Source organism: Spea bombifrons, chromosome 11 (genome assembly GCF_027358695.1).
Source record: "Spea bombifrons isolate aSpeBom1 chromosome 11, aSpeBom1.2.pri, whole genome shotgun sequence".
In the NCBI taxonomy this organism is placed as follows: Eukaryota; Metazoa; Chordata; class Amphibia; order Anura; family Pelobatidae; genus Spea; species Spea bombifrons.
Window position 1 is genome coordinate 37,510,837 of NC_071097.1, and position 22,995 is coordinate 37,533,831.

The window sequence follows — 22,995 nt, forward strand, 5'->3', positions numbered from 1 at the left end:
ATTTTGATCCTCTGCAGACAGATGCGCATGGCTGCTACACGGCGGAGATCGACACGGATTTCTTACGGCTAAAGTCCAACAGATACCAGAACTTTGTGAACGCGTCGGCTTCTCTCACCGAAGAGGGAACGGGTAATCGTTTCAGGACTTTTACTGTAAATTCCCCAGGATTTTCTGTAACCGTGGTATAAAATAATAGCAACAGTGAAATTTAATACTAATTAGTAATTATTCATTATTTATAGGGGTGGAGGGATTTATTTCCTAATGACCTGGAACATAGTTTCATAGTTGGCAAGAATACAGACGATATATAAGTATATATAGATATATATCCATTGAGTTCATCCTAATCCTGATGAAGTTTAAGCAAAATGAATTGTTACTATGTGTGTTACTCTGTTACTATGTGTGTTATTCTGTTACTATATTGCTATGTTACTATGTGTGTTACTCTGTTACTATGTGTGTTATTCTGTAACTATATTGCTATGTGTGTTACTCTGTTACTATGTGTGTTACTCTGTTACTATATTGCTATGTTACTATGTGTGTTATTCTGTTACTATGTGTGTTACTCTGTAACTATATTGCTATGTTACTATGTGTGTTACTCTGTTACTATATTGCTATGTTACCATGTGTGTTACTCTGTTACTATGTGTGTTACTATGTTACTATATTGCTATGTTACTATGTGTGTTACTCTGTTACTATATTGCTATGTTACTATGTGTGTTACTCTGTTACTATATTGCTCTGTTACTATGTGTGTTACTCTGTTACTATGTGTGTTACTCTGTTACTATATTGCTATGTTACTATATGTGTTACTCTGTTACTATGTGTGTTACTATGTTACTATATTGCTATGTTACTATGCGTTACTCTGTTACTATGTGTGTTACTCTGTTACTATATTGCTATGTTACTATATGTGTTACTCTGTTACTATGTGTGTTACTATGTTACTATATTGCTATGTTACTATGTGTGTTATTCTGTAACTATATTGCTATGTGTGTTACTCTGTTACTATGTGTGTTACTCTGTTACTATATTGCTATGTTACTATGTGTGTTATTCTGTTACTATGTGTGTTACTCTGTAACTATATTGCTATGTTACTATGTGTGTTACTCTGTTACTATATTGCTATGTTACTATGTGTGTTACTCTGTTACTATGTGTGTTACTATGTTACTATATTGCTATGTTACTATGTGTGTTACTCTGTAACTATATTGCTATGTTACTATGTGTGTTATTCTGTAACTATATTGCTCTGTTACTATGTGTGTTACTCTGTTACTATGTGTGTTACTCTGTTACTATATTGCTATGTTACTATGTGTGTTATTCTGTTACTATGTGTGTTACTCTGTAACTATATTGCTATGTTACTGTGTGTGTTACTCTGTTACTATATTGCTATGTTACTATGTGTGTTACTCTGTTACTATGTGTGTTACTATGTTACTATATTGCTATGTTACTATGTGTGTTACTCTGTTACTATATTGCTATGTTACTATGTGTGTTACTCTGTTACTATATTGCTATGTTACTATGTGTGTTACTCTGTTACTATGTGTGTTACTCTGTTACTATATTGCTATGTTACTATATGTGTTACTCTGTTACTATGTGTGTTACTCTGTAACTATATTGCTATGTTACTATGTGTGTTACTCTGTTACTATATTGCTATGTTACTATGTGTGTTACTCTGTTACTATATTGCTCTGTTACTATGTGTGTTACTCTGTTACCATATTGCTATGTTACTATGTGTGTTACTCTGTTACTATATTGCTCTGTTACTATGTGTGTTACTCTGTTACTATATGTGTTACTCTGTTACTATGTGTGTTACTATGTTACTATATTGCTATGTTACTATAGGTGTTACTCTGTTACTATGTGTGTTACTATGTTACTATATTGCTATGTTACTATGTGTGTTACTCTGTAACTATATTGCTATGTTACTATGTGTGTTACTCTGTTACTATGTGTGTTACTATGTTACTATATTGCTATGTTACTATATTGCTATGTTACTATGTGTTACTCTGTTACTATATTGCTATGTTACTCTGTTACTATGTTACTATATTGCTATGCTACTATGTGTGTTACTCTGTTACTATATTGTTATGTTACTATGTGTGTTACTCTGTTACTATGTGTGTTACTCTGTAACTATATTGCTATGTTACTATGTGTTACTCTGTTACTATGTGTGTTACTCTGTTACTATATTGCTATGTTACTATGTGTGTTACTCTGTTACTATGTGTGTTACTATGTTACTATATTGCTATGTTACTATATGTGTTACTTTGTTACTATGTGTGTTACTTTGTGACTTTATTGCTATGTTACTATGTGTGTTACTCTGTTACTATGTGTGTTACTATGTTACTATATTGCTGTTACTATATTGCTATGTTACTAAGTGTGTTACTCTGTTACTATATTGCTATGTTACTATGTGTGTTACTATGTTACTATGTGTGTTACTATGTTACTATATTGCTATGTTACTATGTGTGTTACTCTGTTACTATGCGTGTTACTCTGTTACTATATTGCTATGTTACTATGTGTGTTACTTTGTGTGTTACTCTGTTATTATATTGCTATGTTACTATGTGTGTTACTCTGTTACTATGTGTGTTACTCTGTTACTATGTGTGTTACTCTGTTACTATATTGCTATGTTACTATGTGTGTTACTCTGTTACTATGTGTGTTACTCTGTTACTATATTGCTATGTTACTATGTGTGTTACTCTGTTACTATGTGTGTTACTCTTTTACTATGTGTGTTACTCTGTTACTATATTGCTATGTTACTATGTGTGTTACTCTGTTACTATGTGTGTTACTCTTTTACTATGTGTGTTACTCTGTTACTATATTGCTATGTTACTATGTGTGTTATTATGTTACTATAGTAATATGTGTCATGTTATTAGATTACTCTGTTACTGCATGTTACTATGTTACTCTGTGTAATGATAATTTTACTAACGTATTCACGTATGATCCTTTAATCATTTATAAAAATAATGACCAATGTAGTCAAGACCCAAAACCTAAAATATTTATCCCTTTCTAGCAGTTTCTGAGGGCGCAGCTCCCCATATATTTGTATTTCTTGTCTTTTCGCAGACGTTGAGATGCAGGACCAAAAGAGAACTCCTATCTCGGCCACCATGGCCACGGTGGTCTTCTCAGGAGCTTCTTCCACCTACAGACAGGGGATATCATACAGGGGGGAGGTAAATATCCCGCTCGCTTCAATGATTTGGGAATGGGAGATCTTGTATTCTGAGTAGAATGAGATTTAAAATATTTGAGATAAAAATCCAGAAGAAATATTTTTTTGAAATTCAGGCATTTAAAGGGATTATTCTTCCCAGATCAGTCCTAGAATACCTAACCCCTCATCCATAAGGTGTATACGTATCTATCCGCCACTGCATCCATGGCAACATATAATGGCATACGTTTGGGTGGTAAATCCTTATTTCATGGGATTTGTACATTTTCTTGTGTTTTTGAACATTTTCTGCAGATAACCCTGAAGGCAGCCAACGGGTCCCCGATGCCCAACGTAGACCTTGTTCTCTATGTCAATGGGCAGAGACACGATGAGGCGTACACAACCGACGAAGACGGGAGAGCGAGGTTCTCACTGGACACGTCTTCGTGGACATGACCCATGCACTACACATTATCGTTACGGCACTGTGTATAAACTGTTCGAACACCAAATAAATGACACGGAGGCACATTGGATTTAGAATTGGCCACGGCATTTATTTACTAAATGCCGCGACATTGTTTATTACTTCAAATTTAACAGTATTAAAGAAATGTACACATCCTAAAATTATGAATTTAAAACTGAACCGACCATAACTTAATGGTCCTATTGACGACACCAGCCCCGCCAGATACCACCGGTCGTTGTAAAACTCAGGACACGATGGGTCGGGGCAATAAACACCTTGAATGTAGAAAACCTGTATGGGCATCACTCTAACATCTAACACAACATGAATGTATGCCCATACCGCAAACTAGATCAAGGTCTAAAGACCTCTGGATCACTCTGCCAGATCCCAACGCAATCCAATGCAGCAATCCTCCGCTGAACTCCTAGACTCGGGGAGGGAGGGCGGGAATCTTCTCTCCTCTGTATATCAGTTTGAAATAATAAATATGGTTATTTTCACATAAATTTATACAGTATATTTTCCCTCCAAAATAAATCCCACCCAGGTGATACTGAGTCGCTGACCGATGTTTGACCCCAAATCCTCCCCCAGTTCCTTCCTGAGTGCATGGCTGGGTCATGTAACCCCTTCTGCCTATATGTCTCCAGGGGTCTCTGAAACGACGGTTAATCTCAGGGTGAGGACTGAGGACATCCACGACGTTAATGTATACATTAAAGTAACCTGAGAGTAACCAGAACCCTCTGCGAGGACCTTTAGGTTACTCTCAAAATGGAAAAATAAAATACTTGCCTGAAAAGAAGATGCAGCCCTCCTGCGGCAGATACCCTCCTCCTCCATGACCTGATTATTCTTGGCACTGGTTGGCTGCTTAAAGTAGCCAATCGGTGGCAGGAAAATAGTAGGAGCAGTTTCCAGATGCACAGAAGTGACCCCCCGACCTCCATGACTTCCGAGCTAGAGATGGCTGGAGGTGAGCTTAGGGAATGGGGAGAGGGGCAAATGTATACGGGGGTATTCTGCAGAGCCCCCCCATGCATTTACAAAACGGACATGAAAATGTAAAGGGTCCGCACCACTATCACATGGATTAAAGTGCATGCGATGGCTGGAGGGTCCCTTCAACAAAACACATCTGGTTTAGGTATGAAAGGGTAATAAAGGCTGTCGCTGTATTCAGGGGCAATACGTTCCGGAGCAGCCCTCAGCAGACACCGGCGACGTGGAACCCATTTATGACGAAGCATACGGATCCGCGTCACGTTTTCACTCATACCTAAGAAGCCAGCTGAAGATCCGCGACGATCCGTCCTCCGTCTCCTGTGGCGAGAAATCGCAGCTCCTGGCAGATTTCGTTATCGCCCCCTCGGAAGTTACGGAGCGGCCGGAATATATTCAGTTCTTTTACTTGGTGAGCGAGGTCCTGACGCCGGGATATCTCCTGGGGGGGTGGAGGCGACCAGAAAAAAGTGATTTGCTGTTATTACATGGAGGGTCGTCCATGGCTAGGGGAAGGGTAAGGCTATAGGTGGGAGAGTCGTCCATGGCTATAGGTGAAGCGTAAGGCTATAGGTGAGGGGGTCGTCCATGGCTATAGGGGATGCGTAAGGCTATAGGTGAGGGGGTTGAACATGGCTATAGGGGAAGTGTAAGGCTATAGGTGAGGGGGTCGTCCATGGCTATAGGGGAAGCGTAAGGCTATAGGTGAGGGGGTCACACATGGCTATAGGGGAAGCGTAAGGCTATAGGTGAGCGGGCCGCACATGGCTATAGAGGAAGCGTAAGGCTATAGGTGAGCGGGCCGCACATGGCTATAGGGGAAGCGTAAGGCTATAGGTGAGGGGGTCGCACATGGCTATAGCATGAGGTGGGTACGTATGTATACACAGAGATTAAATGTCTCGATCTGCTTGTTGCTCTCTTGCAGGTCATCAGTAATTATGGAATTACTCAACATTCTGAACTGAGACACTTTTTACCCCCAGACGGAGGTAAGTGCCGGGACCCAGGGCATTTCTGTGCTGGGGGTTCCATTTCTGTATCATATTAAAATGATCTTATTCTACAAATAACTAAGTCGTGTTTATTGTGAGACCTGATTCATTTTGGGGAGTTTTGTCCGAGTTAAGTCCCTTCCCCCCCAAAACTACAGCTGGATGAGAGACGAAGCGTCCCAAATCCCTCAGCTGATACGCGTGGCTTTGTGAGGTTGGGGCCGCTGAAGGACAGGTCCGATGCTTTGGGCTCCAGGTGGGAAACAATGATTTTGAGCTCCTTGGCATTTATTTTGGCTGCAGTAACCGCATTACGGCTTCTGTGACGCTGACAGTGGGGGTTTTGTAAACTGTCCAATCAGTGATCGCATGAGCCGTGTCTTCTGGGACACGTGTAAGTTTCACATGTTGCATGTAAAGTGCTGCCCCCTGCAGTCTGTGGGATGTATGACCTCACAGAATGGAATCCTTTATACCCCCTACAGACTGCTGGTGGCAGAACATGGCTGGTGACCCCAATGAACGCCGCACTGAGCGGCATTTACTGACCGAGCCAATAATATACATTTATATATAAAGCCCCCCCCGTGAATCTACCTGCGGAATTGCATGCTAATCCTACATTAACCCCCTCTCTGCCATTAGACATGAAGGGTTTGGTCTCTGTGCCGCTCACCTCCGATACCCGCCTGGCACCATCCTTCACGCTGCTGATATACGCGGTGCTGCCCACCGGTGGTCTGATCGCCGACAGCAGGAGGGTCTCTGTTAATAATAATAACCGCTTCCCGAACAAGGTGCGTAAAGCCCAGCCTGACACATCGTTAGCCGGCGCGTCTCCTCTCTTCTTCTCATCCACCTGTCCGTCCGCACACAGGTCTCCCTGCGGTTCTCAGAAGAAGAGGTTCTGCCTGGATCCAAGCTGGAGCTTCATGTCCGGGCCTCCCCGGGGTCCCTGTGCAGCGTCCGGGCTGTGGATAAGAGTATCCTGCTGCTGGCGCCAGACGCCGAGAGTGCTGAGGATACTGTGAGTTGGCTTTGTTGCTACAATACATTTCTTTTCCACTTGACGTCCGGCTGCTACTGAATACACAATCCCCTGCATGTTTAATCCCCTCGCTGTATTACCCTCTACCACTTCTGCTGGGAGGCTGTTCCACTTATCTACCACCCTCTCAATGAAGAAGTATTTCTCAAGTCTCTGAGACTCCAGTTCCCCTTTTTTTCTTGAGACCGGAGTAACGTAGATCACAGATCACAGCGGACACGGATAGCGCAGAAACGCGTCCTGTTTATCTGTTTCAGGTGAATGGACTCCTTTCCCGCTGGGTCCCACAAGGTTATCCTCCAAAGGTGCAGGAATACCCGGCGGAGTGTTTCGGGACATGGCCAGTCACTGATGAAGCTCTTGTCGACGACTCTTTTCTCATACCCTCTCTGCCGACGGCCGACACATTCAGCCTTTTCGAGGTATTTGCGCCCGCTTCTGCCTCCCTTCTCCTCTTGCCTCTTCATTTTTCTGTCTTCTTTCTTCTGTCTGCTCCGTAACCTCTGCGTTTACAGCTTTACGCGAATAGACCGATTACCGAGGACGGACGTCTCGTGTTTCCTGGTTACATTTCAGAGAGCGGGAATGAAAGTTTTAACCACCTGGGAGATCAGGAGACCCTTCGTCTGTGAATCCTTCCCCATTTTCTGGAGTAAGTTCGTGGTTCTGACGCCTGATGCTGTAGAAAGTCAAATAGAATTCTACTGATAGCGCGGCGCTAACTCTGCTGCTCATTCACACCATGACCTCACAAGCTTTCTTTACATCAGAGTCCTTCCAACACTAAAGAAACATCCTGCGCTTCACTTTAATCCAGGACGGGTTTGGGGGGAGGGGTCCTGGAGGATAAATTTAGGACAAAATTACGTAAAACAGGACCTTTGGTTTTATTGAAGTGCCAGAGATTCACAAACCGGGGACACCGGGGGTTAAATCCCACAACTACTGCACCTTCACCCTGTCCAATCCCGTCCTGTAGTCACGAACATGGAGACGATCGGCGTATCGCTTTTAGACGGCGCTTCAGATCTGAGCGGCCCATCAGACACGGCTCGGCCAACGCCACCGACGGTGATCCGCCAAGACTTCTCTGTGACCTGGCTGTTTGATCTACAGAGCGTTGGGTGAGAGAACAGCTGCGTGTCCCGGCACCTATACATAAACTATATATATATATACCTGCTTCAATGACATCATACCTGTGTGCAAAACATGATGTATGATGAAGTATGATGATAACGTGCAGAGGTTTCAGCTTCGGTTCGTATCGAGGGGATCTGGACACATTTCGGTTTCAGTTCAACCTTATTATTCCGAGGCCGTCTGCACTGAGGGATCATGGGAAACGGAGGGGAATTTGCATGAAAGGCAGCGGCTCTGGGGTTGGTGGATCTCAGAGCCGGAAATATAAATCTGAATAATTAAAAATGGATTATTCGGTAAAAATAATAATAATAACACGGAGGAGAAATGAATTTTTACAAAACTGAGACGCGTCCCGCGATTTCATCCAGCTTCCTTTTTTCTGTTTTTATCGTAAGAAGGTCTGCTGGTGAAGCAAACATCTCGCTGACCGCCCCAGACTCCATCACCCAGTGGGCGGCAGACGCTTTCTGTACGGGGCCCGATGGCATCGGCTTCTCCTCTCAAGAGACCGTCACTGTTTCTCAGGGGTTTTGCACACTTGCACACTCGCACACACACACACTCGCACACTCCCACACACACATACACTCGCACACACACATACACTAGCACACTCCCACACACACATACATTCACTCGCACACTCGCACACACATACACTCGCACACACATACATTCATTCACACACACACACACACATACACTTGCACACTCGCACACACACATACACTCGCACACTGAGTCTCGGGCTCCGCATTTGGCCCCCGGCCCCTGACGTCTGCTGTGATTCTCTCTGCAGGTTTCATAGAGCTGCTCGTTTCCAGCGAGGCTTTGGCCGCCAGCGATCTGTGTGACGGGCAGAAGCCGGTGATCCCCGAGGAGGGACAGTCAGATGCCGTACGGAAACGTCTCAAAGTGGAGGTAACAAGCGGTGCGGCGTCACCCCGGCTTCTCCGGAAAATTCCGACACGCAGAGGATGAGGCGACCAGAAACATCATTTCCCACTAAATCAGCCCCAATTCATCACCCATTTCTCGTGCTGGTCTCGTCTTAGATTCAGGAGCCGTATGTCTATCCCATGCATGTTTAATACCCTCACTGTATTACCCTCTACCACCTCTGCTGGGAGACTACTCCACTTACCTACCACCCTCTCAGTAAAGTAAAACTTCCTTCCGTTCCATCTCAGCCTCAGACCCTCTCGTGTTAGATTCCATTTCTCCTGTTTTCAGAGACGTATTCCTTACACTACTAGGTGACGCAAATTAATATTTATAACGCCCCAAACGCGTGGCTGTACGCGGCGCTTCGTACACAAAAGTTACAGATTTATCAGAATCCCCGCTTTCTCGTGTAGTAAAAGTTCCTTTTCTTTCTCGGATTGACAGCCGGAAGGCGTGAGGGTCGAGAAGACGCACGGTTCTCTTTTATGCGCATCCGGTATGTGATTCCGAAGTATTTCATAGAAATCATCAAAGGGGATGAGTGTGAGTGAGTGTGTGCTGGTGCGCTGGTGTGCGCCAATCCTTGCCAACCACTCGCCACCCACTCGCCAACCACTCACCAACCACTCACCAACCCCTCGCCAACCCCTCCCCAACCACTCGCCAACCACTCCTCAACCCCTCGCCAACCACTCACCAACCACTCGCCAACCCCTTGACAACCCCTCACCAACCACTCGTCAACCCCTCTCCAACCCCTTGCCAACCCCTCTCCAACCCTTGACAACCCCTCGCCAACCCCTCGCCAACCACTCGCCAACCACTGGCCAACCACTCTCCAACCCTTTGCCAACCACTCGCCAACCATTTGCCAACCACTTGCCAACCCCTTGCCAACCACTTGCCAACCCATTGCCAACCACTCGCCAACCCCTCGCCAACCCCTCGCCAACCCCTCGCCAACCACTTGCCAACCACTTGCCAACCACTCGCCAACCACTGGCCAACCCCTTGCCAACCACTCGCCAACCACTGGCCAACCCCTTGCCAACCACTCGCCAACCCCTTGCCAACCACTTGCCAACCCTTCGCCAACCCCTCGCCAACCCCTTGCCAACCCCTCGCCAACCCCTCGCCAACCCCATGCCAACCACTCGCCAACCACTCGCCAACCACTCGCCATCCGGTATGTGATTCCGAAGTATTTCATAGAAATCATCAAAGGGGATGAGTGTGAGTGAGTGTGCGCTGTGTGTGCTGGTGCGCTGGTGTGCCAACCCCTCGCCAACCACTCGCCAACCCCTTGCCATCCGGTATGTGATTCCGAAGTATTTCATAGAAATTATCAAAGGGGATGAGTGTGAGTGAGTGTGCGCTGTGTGTGCTGGTGCGCTGGTGTGCGCCAACCCCTTGCCAACCACTCACCAACCCCTCGCCAACCACTTGCCAACCCCTCGCCAACCCCATGCCAACCACTCACCAACCACTGGCCAACCACTGGCCAACCACTCGCCAACCACTCGCCAACCCTTTGCCAACCAATCGCCAACCAATTGCCAACCACTCGGTAACCATTCGCCAACCACTTGCCAACCCCTTGCCAACCACTTGCCAACCCCTTGCCAACCACTCGCCAACCCCTTGCCAACCACTCGCCAACCCCTCGCCAACCCCTCGCCAACCCCTCGTCAACCACTTGCCAACCACTAGCCAACCACTGGCCAACCACTCGCCAACCCCTTGCCAACCCTTTGCCAACCACTCGCCAACCATTCGCCAACCACTTTCCAACCCCTTGCCAACCCTTCGCCAACCCCATGCCATCCGGTATGTGATTCCGAAGTATTTCATAGAAATTATCAAAGGGGATGAGTGTGAGTGAACCCCTTGCCAACCACTTGCCAACCCCTCGCCAACCACTCGCCAACCCCTCGCAAACCCCTTGACAACCCCTCGCCAACCACTCGCCAACCCCTCGCCAACCCCTCGCCAACCATTCGCCAACCACTTGCCAACCCCTTGCCAACCATTCGCTAACCACTTGCCAACCCCTTGCCAACCACTTGCCAACCCATTGCCAACCACTCGCCAACCACTCGCCAACCCCTCGCCAACCCCTCGCCAACCACTTGCCAACCACTTGCCAACCACTCGCCAACCACTGGCCAACCCCTTGCCAACCACTCGCCAACCACTGGCCAACCCCTTGCCAACCACTCGCCAACCCCTTGCCAACCACTTGCCAACCCCTCGCCAACCCCTCGCCAACCCCTTGCCAACCCCATGCCAACCACTCGCCAACCACTCGCCATCCGGTATGTGATTCCGAAGTATTTCATAGAAATCATCAAAGGGGATGAGTGTGAGTGAGTGTGCGCTGTGTGTGCTGGTGCGCTGGTGTGCGCCAATCCTTGCCACCCACTCGCCACCCACTCGCCAACCACTCGCCAACCACTCACCAACCACTCACCAACCACTCGCCAACCCCTCGCCAACCCCTCCCCAACCACTCGCCAACCCCTCGCCAACCACTCGCCAACCCCTTGACAACCCCTCACCAACCACTCGTCAACCCCTCTCCAACCCCTTGCCTACCACTCGCCACCCACTCGCCAACCCCTCGCCAACCCCTCGCCAACCACTCGCCAACCCCTCGCCAACCCCTCGCCAACCATTCGCCAACCACTTGCCAACCCCTTGCCAACCCCTCGCCAACCCCTTGCCAACCCCTCGCCAACCCCTCGCAAACCCCTTGCCAACCCCTCGCCAACCACTCGCCAACCCATCGCCAACCCCTCGCCAAGCATTCGCCAACCACTTGCCAACCCCTTGCCAACCACTTGCCAACCACTCGCCAACCCTTTGCCAACCACTCGCCAACCATTCGCCAACCACTTGCCAACCCCTTGCCATCCTCTTGCCAACCCCTTGCCAACCCCCCCCTGAGGATTCGGGGGTTCCATGTATCATTTGCTCTTATAGAGTGCTGTCCGTCGGGTTTAATAGGCTCGCTCGTCTCTTTCTCGCTCTGTTGCGGTTTGCAGTTTTCTGTAAGAGTTGTAACGATGCCAGTTCTGCCACGTGCTGCCTCCAGTCACAGCTCTCCTCGGCCCCTCGCCCTTAATTACGCGGACTAAAGAATAAAAAGCACGGATTCCAGGCGCCCGCGCCGGCCCCCCGGCCCCCATTCCCCATCTTCATGTTCTTGCCCCAGGCTGACGGCGTTTGTGGCTCAGAGTTTTATTGCCGCCAAACGGCAGACGTATATCGATGATCGGCACGCGCAGGACGCCCTTCAGTGGTTGGCAACTTTACAGCAGGAGGACGGCTGCTTCCGGAGCGTTGGCAAATTGCTGAACAGCGACCTCCAGGTGGGTCGGAGACGCCCCACATTTAACACATTTTTGCTGTTTTTTCCCCTGTTTTCGTTTTAAGCTCACAAAGTGTCGAGAGCCGAGGGTCTCTCTCCTAACAGCACGAAAATCCATCATGACATCTATTCTCATTATGTCACGGAGCTGCTTTACGGCGATGCTAATGAAGTCCGTTCCTCCATAGACTTTCATTAGTCAGAGAGTCCAGCTGGGTGATTTAGACTGAGCCATTCTCTTGTTCCCCACAGGCAGTATGATAAGGAGTCGGGGGGTTTAGTAGATCGGGGGTCAGATAACAGAGCGAGAATCATACAAACGGCTGATATGCAGCTGCCTGAAAACATTTATATTATGGGGGGAAAAACTACAACTGGGGGAAAAAAGAAAACGGCAGAATGTTTATGGATTTTTTTGGTAACCTGATAAGAGAAATAAAGAAATAGAGATTCCCGTTAAATTGGTATAAATTGTGGAATTTAAAAATATTTTTGGCTGGAACCAAGTAGACGCTCTGCTCTCATCACAGATTACGCTTGGCAGCTGGGGGGGGGGAAATGGATGAAAATCCTGATATTTTTTGTGTTTCTTGCAGGATTCTAAATTTGAGTTTTCTTTCCTACTTTCTTCATATAAGTGATTGTTTTTTCTACTGTGAAAAGAGTCAAGTCCTCCAGATATTCAAACCAAATATATATATATATATAGTGCTGTGCAAAAGTTTTAGGCAGGTGTGGAAAAAATGCTGTAAAGTAAGAATACTTTTAAAAACAGACAAAATAGACAAAATAGACGTTATAGTTTATTTCTATCATTTAACAAAATGCAAACTGAGTGAAGAAAGAAGTAAATTGAATCCGTATTTGGTGATTCTAGGTTCGCCTGCCGCTCTATGATATATTTACATCTTTTTACATCTTTTTACATCTTTTTACATCTATTTTTTTATTTATTTTCCTCTTTCCAAGGGTGGTCAGGACAGCGATCTCTCGTTGGGGCGTATGTTTTTATGGTATTCCTGGAAGTAAAGAATCCGAATTACGTAAGTGGCTTCTCCATGCGCGCCGCCCCTGCTTTCTATACGTCCCGAGTCCCCGCCGCTCCATTCTCTCCGCGCGATCTGCGGCGTGTCGCTAGAACCTGCGGGGCTCCCGCTTCGCTGTAACCCACAGATGGAGTCTTTTATTGGTTCGGCAGAGAAAAAGACGTAAAAGCGACCCGAGCCTTCGGCGTCTCAGAGGTCTCTCGGTCCAAAAGCAAACGCCACCGAGAGGCAGATCTTTACGATATTCCGTAGGATTCCACAGAAGAAAACGCCAGACTCTGCGGATCACGGAAAGTCTCGCCGCGTGAACCTCCGACGGCCGATGTGTTTGTCGGCAGACAGAGTTTTATAAATTTCTGTACTTTCGGGACTTTTGGTTTAAGATCCGGCCGTTTTCTGCGTATAAATCTCGCCGTAATATCACGGATTATAGAATCTTCTAGAATCTTCTCTCCGTTCCATGCTCTCTCTCGTAGGATAGCGTCTTAGAGAAAGCTAAGCTGTGTCTCGACAGAGTAACGGCCCCCGGGAGCAGCCTTTACAGCAAAGCCCTGAGTGCGTACGCGTTCACGCTGGCCGGCGACCGGGAGAAGAGGCAGATACTCTTGGACCAGCTGGACAAGTTGGCGAAAACATCCGGTGCTCTTTCAACTTAAATGCCGACCGTAACAAAATCCTAAAACCTTAATCAGTCGTCGGTCTCGTCTTAGATTCAGGAGCCGTATGTCTATCCCATGCATGTTTAATCCCCTCGCTGTATTACCCTCTACCACTTCTGCTGGGAGGCCGTTCCACTTATCAACCACCTCTGCTGGAGTTATATATCACCCTCTTCCATACATCGCATTTAAGCCTCTGGCCCTCTTGCTGTTGGTAGCCAAGTGTGGTGTTTGGTAGCCCCGGGTAGGAGGACACTAATTAACGGATGAGTTTGTTAGTAAATTGTTAACTTTAATGAGCTTTTTCTCATTCTCATTCCCCACCGGCTTACGGAGCGAAGGATGATCAGATTGTTTTTTTTTTCGTTTAAATGTATTTAGGAGACGTATTTTACCCACCGGAATAATTTATAATCATTTATGAAACGCATAGTTTATGTCATGTTCCCAAATCCTATGTTTTTTGGCTCTAAACCCCGTAATGCTGTTTATGGATTAAATTAAGCAATAGATGCATATTATAAGTTAACCCCTCGTATGCCTAAACCATAGGAGCGGCCGTCTAAACTTTCTGTTCTCACGATCTGCGTGATTATTCCTCCCCATTAAGTTGCTCCTCAGTGGCAGCCGGTGGGAGATCACAGCAGTAAATTTCTATGAAAGGGTAAATAGACAGGGGGTCGTCGTGAACTTTTTTTCATCAAGGCCTGATCTCCTCGGTTTGTCCGGCGCGGTAAAGCTCAGACCGTTGTCTCATCCACAGAAAGTGGAAAGTACTGGAGCTCGGAGGACGATGTCCCGGACGGTGAGAAGGTCTGGTCCACCCCGCGCTCTGAAGCTGTGGAGATCACAGCATACATGCTGCAGGCAAAGCTGTCCATTCTAAACCCTTCCAGCGGTGACCTGGCGGACGCCCTCCCTATGGTCCGCTGGCTGACGGCTCAACAAAACCCTTACGGAGGATTCGGAAGCACTCGGGTCAGCTTCCACTCGTTGGCCGTGTTCTCTTCTCCTATCCAGGCCCCCCGTATAGATCGGGTGCTGGTCCTCAGGTGCCGGGGCTGATGCACTGCGGGGGGGGGGTCCAATTATAATCGCCCTCCAGACTTGTGCATTCGGATCCATACACATTTTAACCAAATTTCCTCAATTCGTATGAATGTCCAAAGACGATGGGAGGACTCCAAAAAAACAAAGCTACAAATTTTTGTTTGCATTTCGATGTTTTTTTCACTCTCACGCACTCCTTCTCTCTCACACTCTCATTCACACTCTCTCATTCACACTCTCTCATTCACACTCTCTCATGCTCCCTACCTTCTCTGCAGATCGCTTCCACGTCCCCATCTCCTTTCTTTCAGCTCCGCTTCTTCACTCGCCTCTTCTTGTCTTCTTTCTTCGTCCACTTCTCCGTGAACCAGGCCTCATAGCGCACTTCAGCGAAAGGGAGGGGCCACCGGGAACACCCTCTCCCTGATTGGAGGAACGTAACAACAATGCAGACAGATTTGCGGAAAAAGGGGGCGCAGAAATGCATCTCTGGCCTGTCGGGGTACTTCAGCAAAAGAGCGGCGTCATGGGGACAGCCTCTCCCCGCTCCTCCAATCGGGGCAGAAGGTGTGCCCGGAAGTTCCGCCCCTTTTACAGAAGTGCTCTGGGAGCCCTGGAGAAGCGGGCAAAGAAAGAAGAACGAGAAGAGTCAAGAAAAGAAGCATGCCTATGGGAAAGGAGACAGGGACACGCATGTGGTCGGCGGAGAAGGTAGGGAGACATTGAGAGAGAGAGAGAGCGTGAGAAAGTGTGAGAGCGTATAAGAGAGTGCGAGAGAATGAAGGTGAGTGTCCCTCAGAAAAAGAATGCTTAACGCAGAGACTTTTACTAAATGAAGGGTTAAATATGTTAGTGAAACATCTTGTGTTACATTTTACCATCTTATTCACACTCTTGCTCTCTTCTTGGCCGTTTAGGACACCATCGTTGCCCTCCAGGCTCTCTCTAAGTACTCGATGCTGACGTTCAGCCCGGATAGCAGTCCTGTCATCACCGTCACCAACACCAACGGCTTCAATCACGTCTTCACGGTGAATTCCCATAACCGGCTCCTTCTTCAGCAGAAGGATCTGCCAGACATCCCCGGCGACTACAGCGTGTCCGTCACCGGCAGCGGCTGTGCCTTAGTTCAGGTCAGGACTCCATTCAGACTTCGATGTCATCTTATTACTTCTGTCTGGGTCCATTCTGCCCCTGACTTTATTTCTGGTTCTGTACCAGGTAAGTCATAAAAAGATGTCCCTACAAGACCAATGATGTACCTGGTACGTCGTCACTTAAAAATGGTCCCACGTTGTGATTGGTGGGTCCATAACAGTGACTTCCATACAGTCAGGCTTCCTTCTACAGCCAATCACATGCATAGATAGAATATTTTTGATGTATCACATATTTTAAAGAATATTCCATCTGTATTTGCCCCGAACTCCACCCACTCTTTATTTATGACCCGCCCACAATACAATTGTTTTAAAATAGTGGGTGTGGCTACCTTTAGTCTTTATTTCTTACCCTCTGTACCAAGGTTTTAATGTAACAACGTAACATTAAACTAAATTCATTTTAATGGGGAATTTTTCCGAATACTTTTTTTTTATTCTTATTATTTTTTATTTTTGGCTCAGAAATTTACAAATTAAAATAAAATTTACTAAATCCTAAATTTCTGTTTTGTTCCTGGACAGTTTGTTCTCAGGTATAACATTCCCCAGCCGGATACCGGAGGGGCATTTTCTCTTAGCGCAGAAACCAAAGCAATCAACTGCCCCCCGCACCCCCTGCCAAAGTTTGCCCTAACCCTAACATTCAGGTAAGAAGCTGAGCGGGGCAAATAATGGAGGCGATGAAGGGAACTTCTGAAAGGTCTCTATAACGGTTCAAGTGAGAGATAAACCGTGAGGAATAAGAGTGTTACATACATGTTCCGGTTATCCAGACACTTCTATTCCCATGTAACATGCATGTACTATGTTTAGTTACATGCTAACGATTATGATCATGAGTATGATGGTGTCATTTTTCAGCTACACTGGGACTCGAGAGGCCTCTAACATGGTTGTCATCGAGGTGGACCTGCTCACAGGTTACGTGGCTCTTCAGGAAGTTATAAATGATGTGAGTTCTGGGGAAGTCGAGCACTCGCTCTGCCTCGCTCTGTCTCGCTCTGCCTCGCTCTGCCTCGCTCTGCCTCGCTCTGTCTCGCTCTATCTCGCTCTATCTCGCTCTGGGTCGCTCTGTCTCGCTCTGCCTCCCTCTGTCTCGCTCTGCCTCCCTCTGTCTCGCTCTGCCTCGCTCTATCTCGCTCTGGGTCGCTCTGTCTCGCTCTGCCTCCCTCTGTCTCGCTCTGCCTCCCTCTGTCTCGCTCTGTCTCGCTCTGCCTCGCTCTGTCTCGCTCTGGGTCGCTCTGTCTCGCTCTGCCTCGCTCTGTCTCGCTCTGTCTCGCTCTGCCTCGCTCTGGGTCGCTCTGCCTCGCTCTGCCTCGCTCTGTCTCGCTCTGTCTCGCTCTGTCTCGCTCTGCCTCGCTCTGCCTCGCTCTGTCTCGCTCTGTCTCGCTCTGCCTCGCTCTGCCTCGCTCTGGGTCGCTCTGTCTCGCTCTGCCTCGCTCTGTCTCGCTCTGTCTCGCTCTGCCTCCCTCTGCCTCGCTCTGCCTCGCTCTGCCTCGCTCTGTCTCGCTCTGCCTCGCTCTGCCTCGCTCTGGGTCGCTCTGTCTCGCTCTGTCTCGCTCTGTCTCGCTCTGCCTCGCTCTGGGTCGCTCTGTCTCGCTCTGCCTCCCTCTGTCTCGCTCTGCCTCGCTCTGTCTCGCTCTGTCTCGCTCTGCCTCGCTCTGCCTCGCTCTGCCTCGCTCTGTCTCGCTCTGTCTCGTGGTCTTTCTCTCCCTCCCGCTGCGGACACCAAGCTGGCCGCCCCTCACCCTTCTGATATTATGGGGCAGATGTGCAGATCTCCGGGGCAGGTGGTCTCGCAGTTTCTCACACGATTTCTCTGTGTGTTTTATGTTTGTTTGTTTTTTAGATTTTAACAGTAAAAGTGATAAAAAGAGCAGAGATCACGAAATCTTCCGTCATTATCTACGCTGAAGAGGTAATTTCACGATTATGACCCAGAGAACGGCATCAGCCCGGCGCGGTCAGTGGGGTAACTTGGGACTGCATCCCCCCCCCCACTGCCGTCCTCGATCTGAGGAAATCTGTATAAAGAAGAAATGGAGAAACCCAGAACCTGGCAGCAGATCGGCCCCCGGCGGCCCCCATCTAGTCACCTGTTTCTCCTGCTGTAAACCTTAATCAGTCGTTGGTCTCGTCTTAGATTCAGGAGCCGTATGTCTATCCCATGCATGTTTAATACCCTCACTGTATTACCCTCTACCACCTCTGCTGGGAGGCTGTTCCCTCTATCTACCATCCTCTAAGCAAAACCCCATTACATTTATATACTTTAGTATGCAGATTGTGTGTTTTTGTCTCCGAGTGAACAGCCCTGTTTTATACCCAGCGTTGACCCCGATGCCTTCCTCCCCCAGCTCACCTCCACCCCGGTCACCGTGTCTTTCAAACTGGAGCAGGAAAGTCCTGTAAAGAACCTGAAACCGGCAATGATCAGGATCTACGACTACTACAAAACCGGTGAGTGGGGTCACTGCGGACGGACGGGGTCACCGGGTGGAGAATTAACAGCAAGAATGTGCTGGTTAAACAGAACCGGGACTGTAAAGGGGTTTATTCACTAAACTAGGAGTACACCACTGCGGAATATGGTGGCGCTATATAAATCACTAAATGAATTATTATTAACTATTCGTTATAAGGAGCTAATGGGGGAAAGGCTGAGCGGGCTCTGCATGGATAAACATCGGAGATTGTAAGCTCCTTTGAGCTGTTTACCCGTTGTACAGCGCTGCAGTATATGGTGGTGCTATATAACTCAATAATAATAATAATAATAATAAAGTGATGTTTGCTGGAGAGGGGCAGAAGAGGCAACTGCGTGTGGCAGGTTTGGGGAGGTTATTGAATTAGAAGCATTGACGTGAAACTAACAGTGAATATGATTGGCTACTGGAGAAAGACGTGGATAATAAACATGAAGGATCCGGAAAGCTTCGTACGTACCCAGGAGACCCCGCTAACCCCCCTGTTCTCTTCCCCAGAGGAACGAGCTGAAGTCAGTTATACTGCCCCCTGCCAGTAAGGTACGGTACTGCGTGAAACACGGGCCAGAAAGGCGTGTGTGCGCTCTGTGGGGCCTATTAACTAAGAAGTCTGGTGGTCAGGAGAGTTAAGGGTTAACGTGACCAACCAAACTCGACTTCAGGCGCATGCCCTTGAATGCTAACATTTGCAAAACAATTTGTGAGGGCATGTGAGTGAACTTGTATGTCCTCATCTCACACCCGCAAAATTACCCCCCCACACACTACATTAAAACTAAATGAAAAAAATGAAACAGGGGGTCACCGAGACCCTCTCGTTACCAAGACATGCTGACAATTGCCCCCTCTTCCCCCACCCCTTGGGTAATGGGATTTATATATATATATATATATATATATATATATGTTATTTAACCCTCTATGCCCATTACCACCCACTCCGCCAAAATCTGAACTATCCTTTTAAATGTTTTGTGACCAATATATTCATTTTTTGGCAGAGAGTTATTTGTATTTTTTTTTATAATTGTCAACAAAAACACCCATTAAATCCGGGTATTTTATTCCTATATTCACCACCAGGTGGCAGTAAATACTCAGTATTTCCCTTTTCTGTGAACCCCGCAATAATTCCCATATGAATATTATTCACTTAAATATAAGAAGGGCTCTAGAAAAATCTTTCATCTTTTTTACACAATATACTTTATTCTTTTTTAAAGTTTATCTTTTTTGTTTTAGGTTCTGCCGGTGAATTCCAGTTTCCAGAATATAATAAAGCTATTCGCTCTTAGACCTGATCCTCGTGCTTTTATGGATAGTAAAAGTGTAATCGGGTGACTTCTAACTTTTTTCTGCTTTTAAATTTAATAAAAGATAAATCACTCAAACTTCATCAGTCTGGTCCGGCCCCTGGCGGTTTTGAGATGGAGGAGACCTGGAGATACCGGGACGTAATACTGGTGGGTTTGGGGTAACTTTGTAGCTGCTGTTTTATTGTTTAATGAGAAAAATTACTTTTAAATAAAATTGCAATGAAAATTAATCTTAAAACTGTGTATTCTGTGACTTAACATTAAACGGCGATGGAGGAGCCACCCTTCCCCTGCCAGCGTCCAACTTTCGTACATTTTATTAATACGAGAAGCTCGCTGATATACACCAAAAAAACCTCCCAATGCCAGATATGACAATATGACATTTTTAACCCCTTAAGGACAATGGGCGGTCCCTGAACCCATTGAAAACAATGCATTTTGTCATTAAGGGGTTAAAATCGGTAGAATGTAAACATTAAGAAGGGTTCCCTTTAAGCAAAGCTAGAACGTTCCGGACTTTGGAACCGCTCCTAATCCTTTTGGCCCCCGACCTGATTGGCTAATGGAGAGTTTGCAGTGTAATAGTTATTAGAAATGACGGCATCGCCGGGAAACGATGCATTATTGTTCCAGATAACAATATCTGTGATTCACGCCTGAAATCACTTTGGATTCGTTGGTCTGGATTAAGAAACCTGCTGCTGATACAATTACATCTGATCCACAATGGGGATCGGGAATAGTGAAAAAAATCCAGGCTGGTTGGTTGCTACATCCGAAAGACCTTCTTCAAACTTCCAGAACTCCGAGCTCGAGGTTATAAATGGGAAGGAAAACAAAACTTTCTTGTTATTCTTTGAATATTTCTTCCCTGGCTTTCTGGAGGATTTTTTTATTATTCATTTTTCTTATTGATATATTTTTTCAAGAACTTTTAACTTCCAAAAAGTCCAATATTTAACTGAAAAACTCTGATCACAAAAAAAAAAAATAATTAAAAAAAAATCCTGACATTAAAAAAGTAGCAGTTTTGTGGCTTCTACAAACAGATATAAAACTTCTGGACCCCTCACGCCGTATCGGGCTGATTATATTCCGGAGAGAGATTTATCACAAATAACTGGATTATAATTCTCCGAATTAACAATTCTCTAAAAAAAATGCAATGAAACAAATAATGATAGATTTTATCTCAGTGAATGTTCTTTTATCCCAGATTTTGTCATTGCAGTCAATGTGAGGATTGCCGTTCAGTTTTAATAGATTTATCTCATTTTTTGTCACAAAATTTCGTTCTCTGAAATACGGCATCGGAGCACAGAATTCAAATTAACTTCCTTCTGCAGATCTTCAAGTTTAACACAATGTAACAAAGTTTTTTAATAAAACAAAGTTTAAATGTTTTTAAATCTAAAGCACATTTCTCAACATTCACAGTAACAGCTAAAAAGTGTAACTGCGACAATAAAAGTGAAAATTATAATTATCTGGGGGATCCTTTTTTTTTCTATACGTAGAAATTAAACAAATGGAATTATTAGGATTTTAAGGTAAACAACGTTGTTATTTTATACTCTGAAAAAGTATATATAACATAAAAAAATGTATTATCTGATTTGGGTAAATAAATTCAAAATAGGAACATGTACTTAATAAAAAATACTAAAAACTTTAAGGGTTTTTCCTAAATTAAAAAATAGTTTAGTAAATTGAAAATAAATTCCCTATTTAATTATTGGGATATGTTTCGCATTTCTCAGAGTTAATATATTTACCAATAGGATTTTTTTTTAATACAAAGAGAAAAAAAACCAAAAAACTTAATGGACCGAAGAAATATATTTACTAATTTATTTCACTAAAATTTTAGGATATGATGTTATTTTTGTGATGAGAAGATAAGAAAAGCAGCCTGTAATTTGAAATGTACCCGCTGCTTCCAATACATTAACCCTAAAAAGGTGCTTCTGCATAGAAAAATGTAAATATTATTGCATGAAATGTTTATTTGGGAATAAAGTAGGGCCGCGGTTTGCGTAGAAAGGGTTAAGAAAGGTGATGTGCGTTTCCAGTAAATTCTTGGAATAGATCGGGTTTCTTAATTATATTACGGAATCCGCAGAATACAAAGCCCAAGATATAATAAGTGAAGTCAGGGCAAATAACACAACGTGACGTTCTGCCGGGTATTAATTAAAGAAAGAACACAGGAGGAAACGAGAGGTTCCTTCACCCCAACACCAAGGAAGCGATTGTAGCCAGAGCCGGCCTTAAGTGTTCAAAAAATAAACTTGTTTTTTTAACTTGTTTTGGTATTTTTTATCTGCTTTTAGGCATTGTCTATCTCTCTATCTATATATGATATCTGTACATCGTATCACTTCGATAGATGGAGACCCCGTATAACATTATTTATTTTATGTTTATTCCCGGCTCCACATAGCAGCGGTGACGGTGGTGACGCGCGGGGGTGATAAAACGCTTCTACCTGGGGGTTTCATCGTGATTTGGTCTATAAATTAGGGACCTTCACAGGATGTTTTTAAAGCTAGAGCACGCCTCGTGGGGAGGGTTGGATTAACAAGGGGCAAATGGGGCATTTACTTAAATAACCTCCCAAAACTCCAACCCCCAAAACCCAAGAAATCCCGTCAGGCATGGCCCTACTCGGCATCCCAATCAAGGCCCACTCTGGCCCCCATGGACATCATTATGTGGGGGGTCTCTCTGCATGAATGTCCATGGTTGCGTCTATTAGGCATATCTGTGTATGCGTGTCTCTGTGTATATATAGATATATATATAAATATTCTAAAGGGGGGCCCTTGTAACATTGTTGCCCCAGGGCCCTATCTGCCTTTCATCCCCACCCCTGCTTGTGGGGAAAGTGGTATAACCCTTGTGTTTATCTGCTGCCCCCTATCCTTTGTAATGTGAAGCGCCTTCGCTCGGCGGCTGCCTATGGGCTTTCAGGTTCTAGACTCTGTCAGGTCCCTGTGATTGGCTAATAACTGGGG

The 22,995-nt window shown here is 45.8% G+C and overlaps 1 protein-coding gene across 1 annotated transcript; it reads left to right on the plus strand.

The window, feature by feature from the left end:
* Positions 1–14,837: 14,837 nt before the first annotated feature.
* Positions 14,838–20,073, plus strand: LOC128468587 (ovostatin-like). The gene is made up of 8 exons (XM_053450342.1): positions 14,838–14,938; positions 15,928–16,143; positions 16,696–16,820; positions 17,035–17,125; positions 18,023–18,091; positions 18,503–18,633; positions 19,158–19,199; positions 19,902–20,073. The coding sequence occupies exons 1-6, from the start codon at positions 14,882–14,884 to the stop codon at positions 18,506–18,508; spliced, it is 564 nt and encodes a 187-aa protein (XP_053306317.1). The 5' UTR covers positions 14,838–14,881; the 3' UTR covers positions 18,509–18,633; positions 19,158–19,199; positions 19,902–20,073.
* The last annotated feature ends 2,922 nt before the right edge of the window (positions 20,074–22,995 follow it).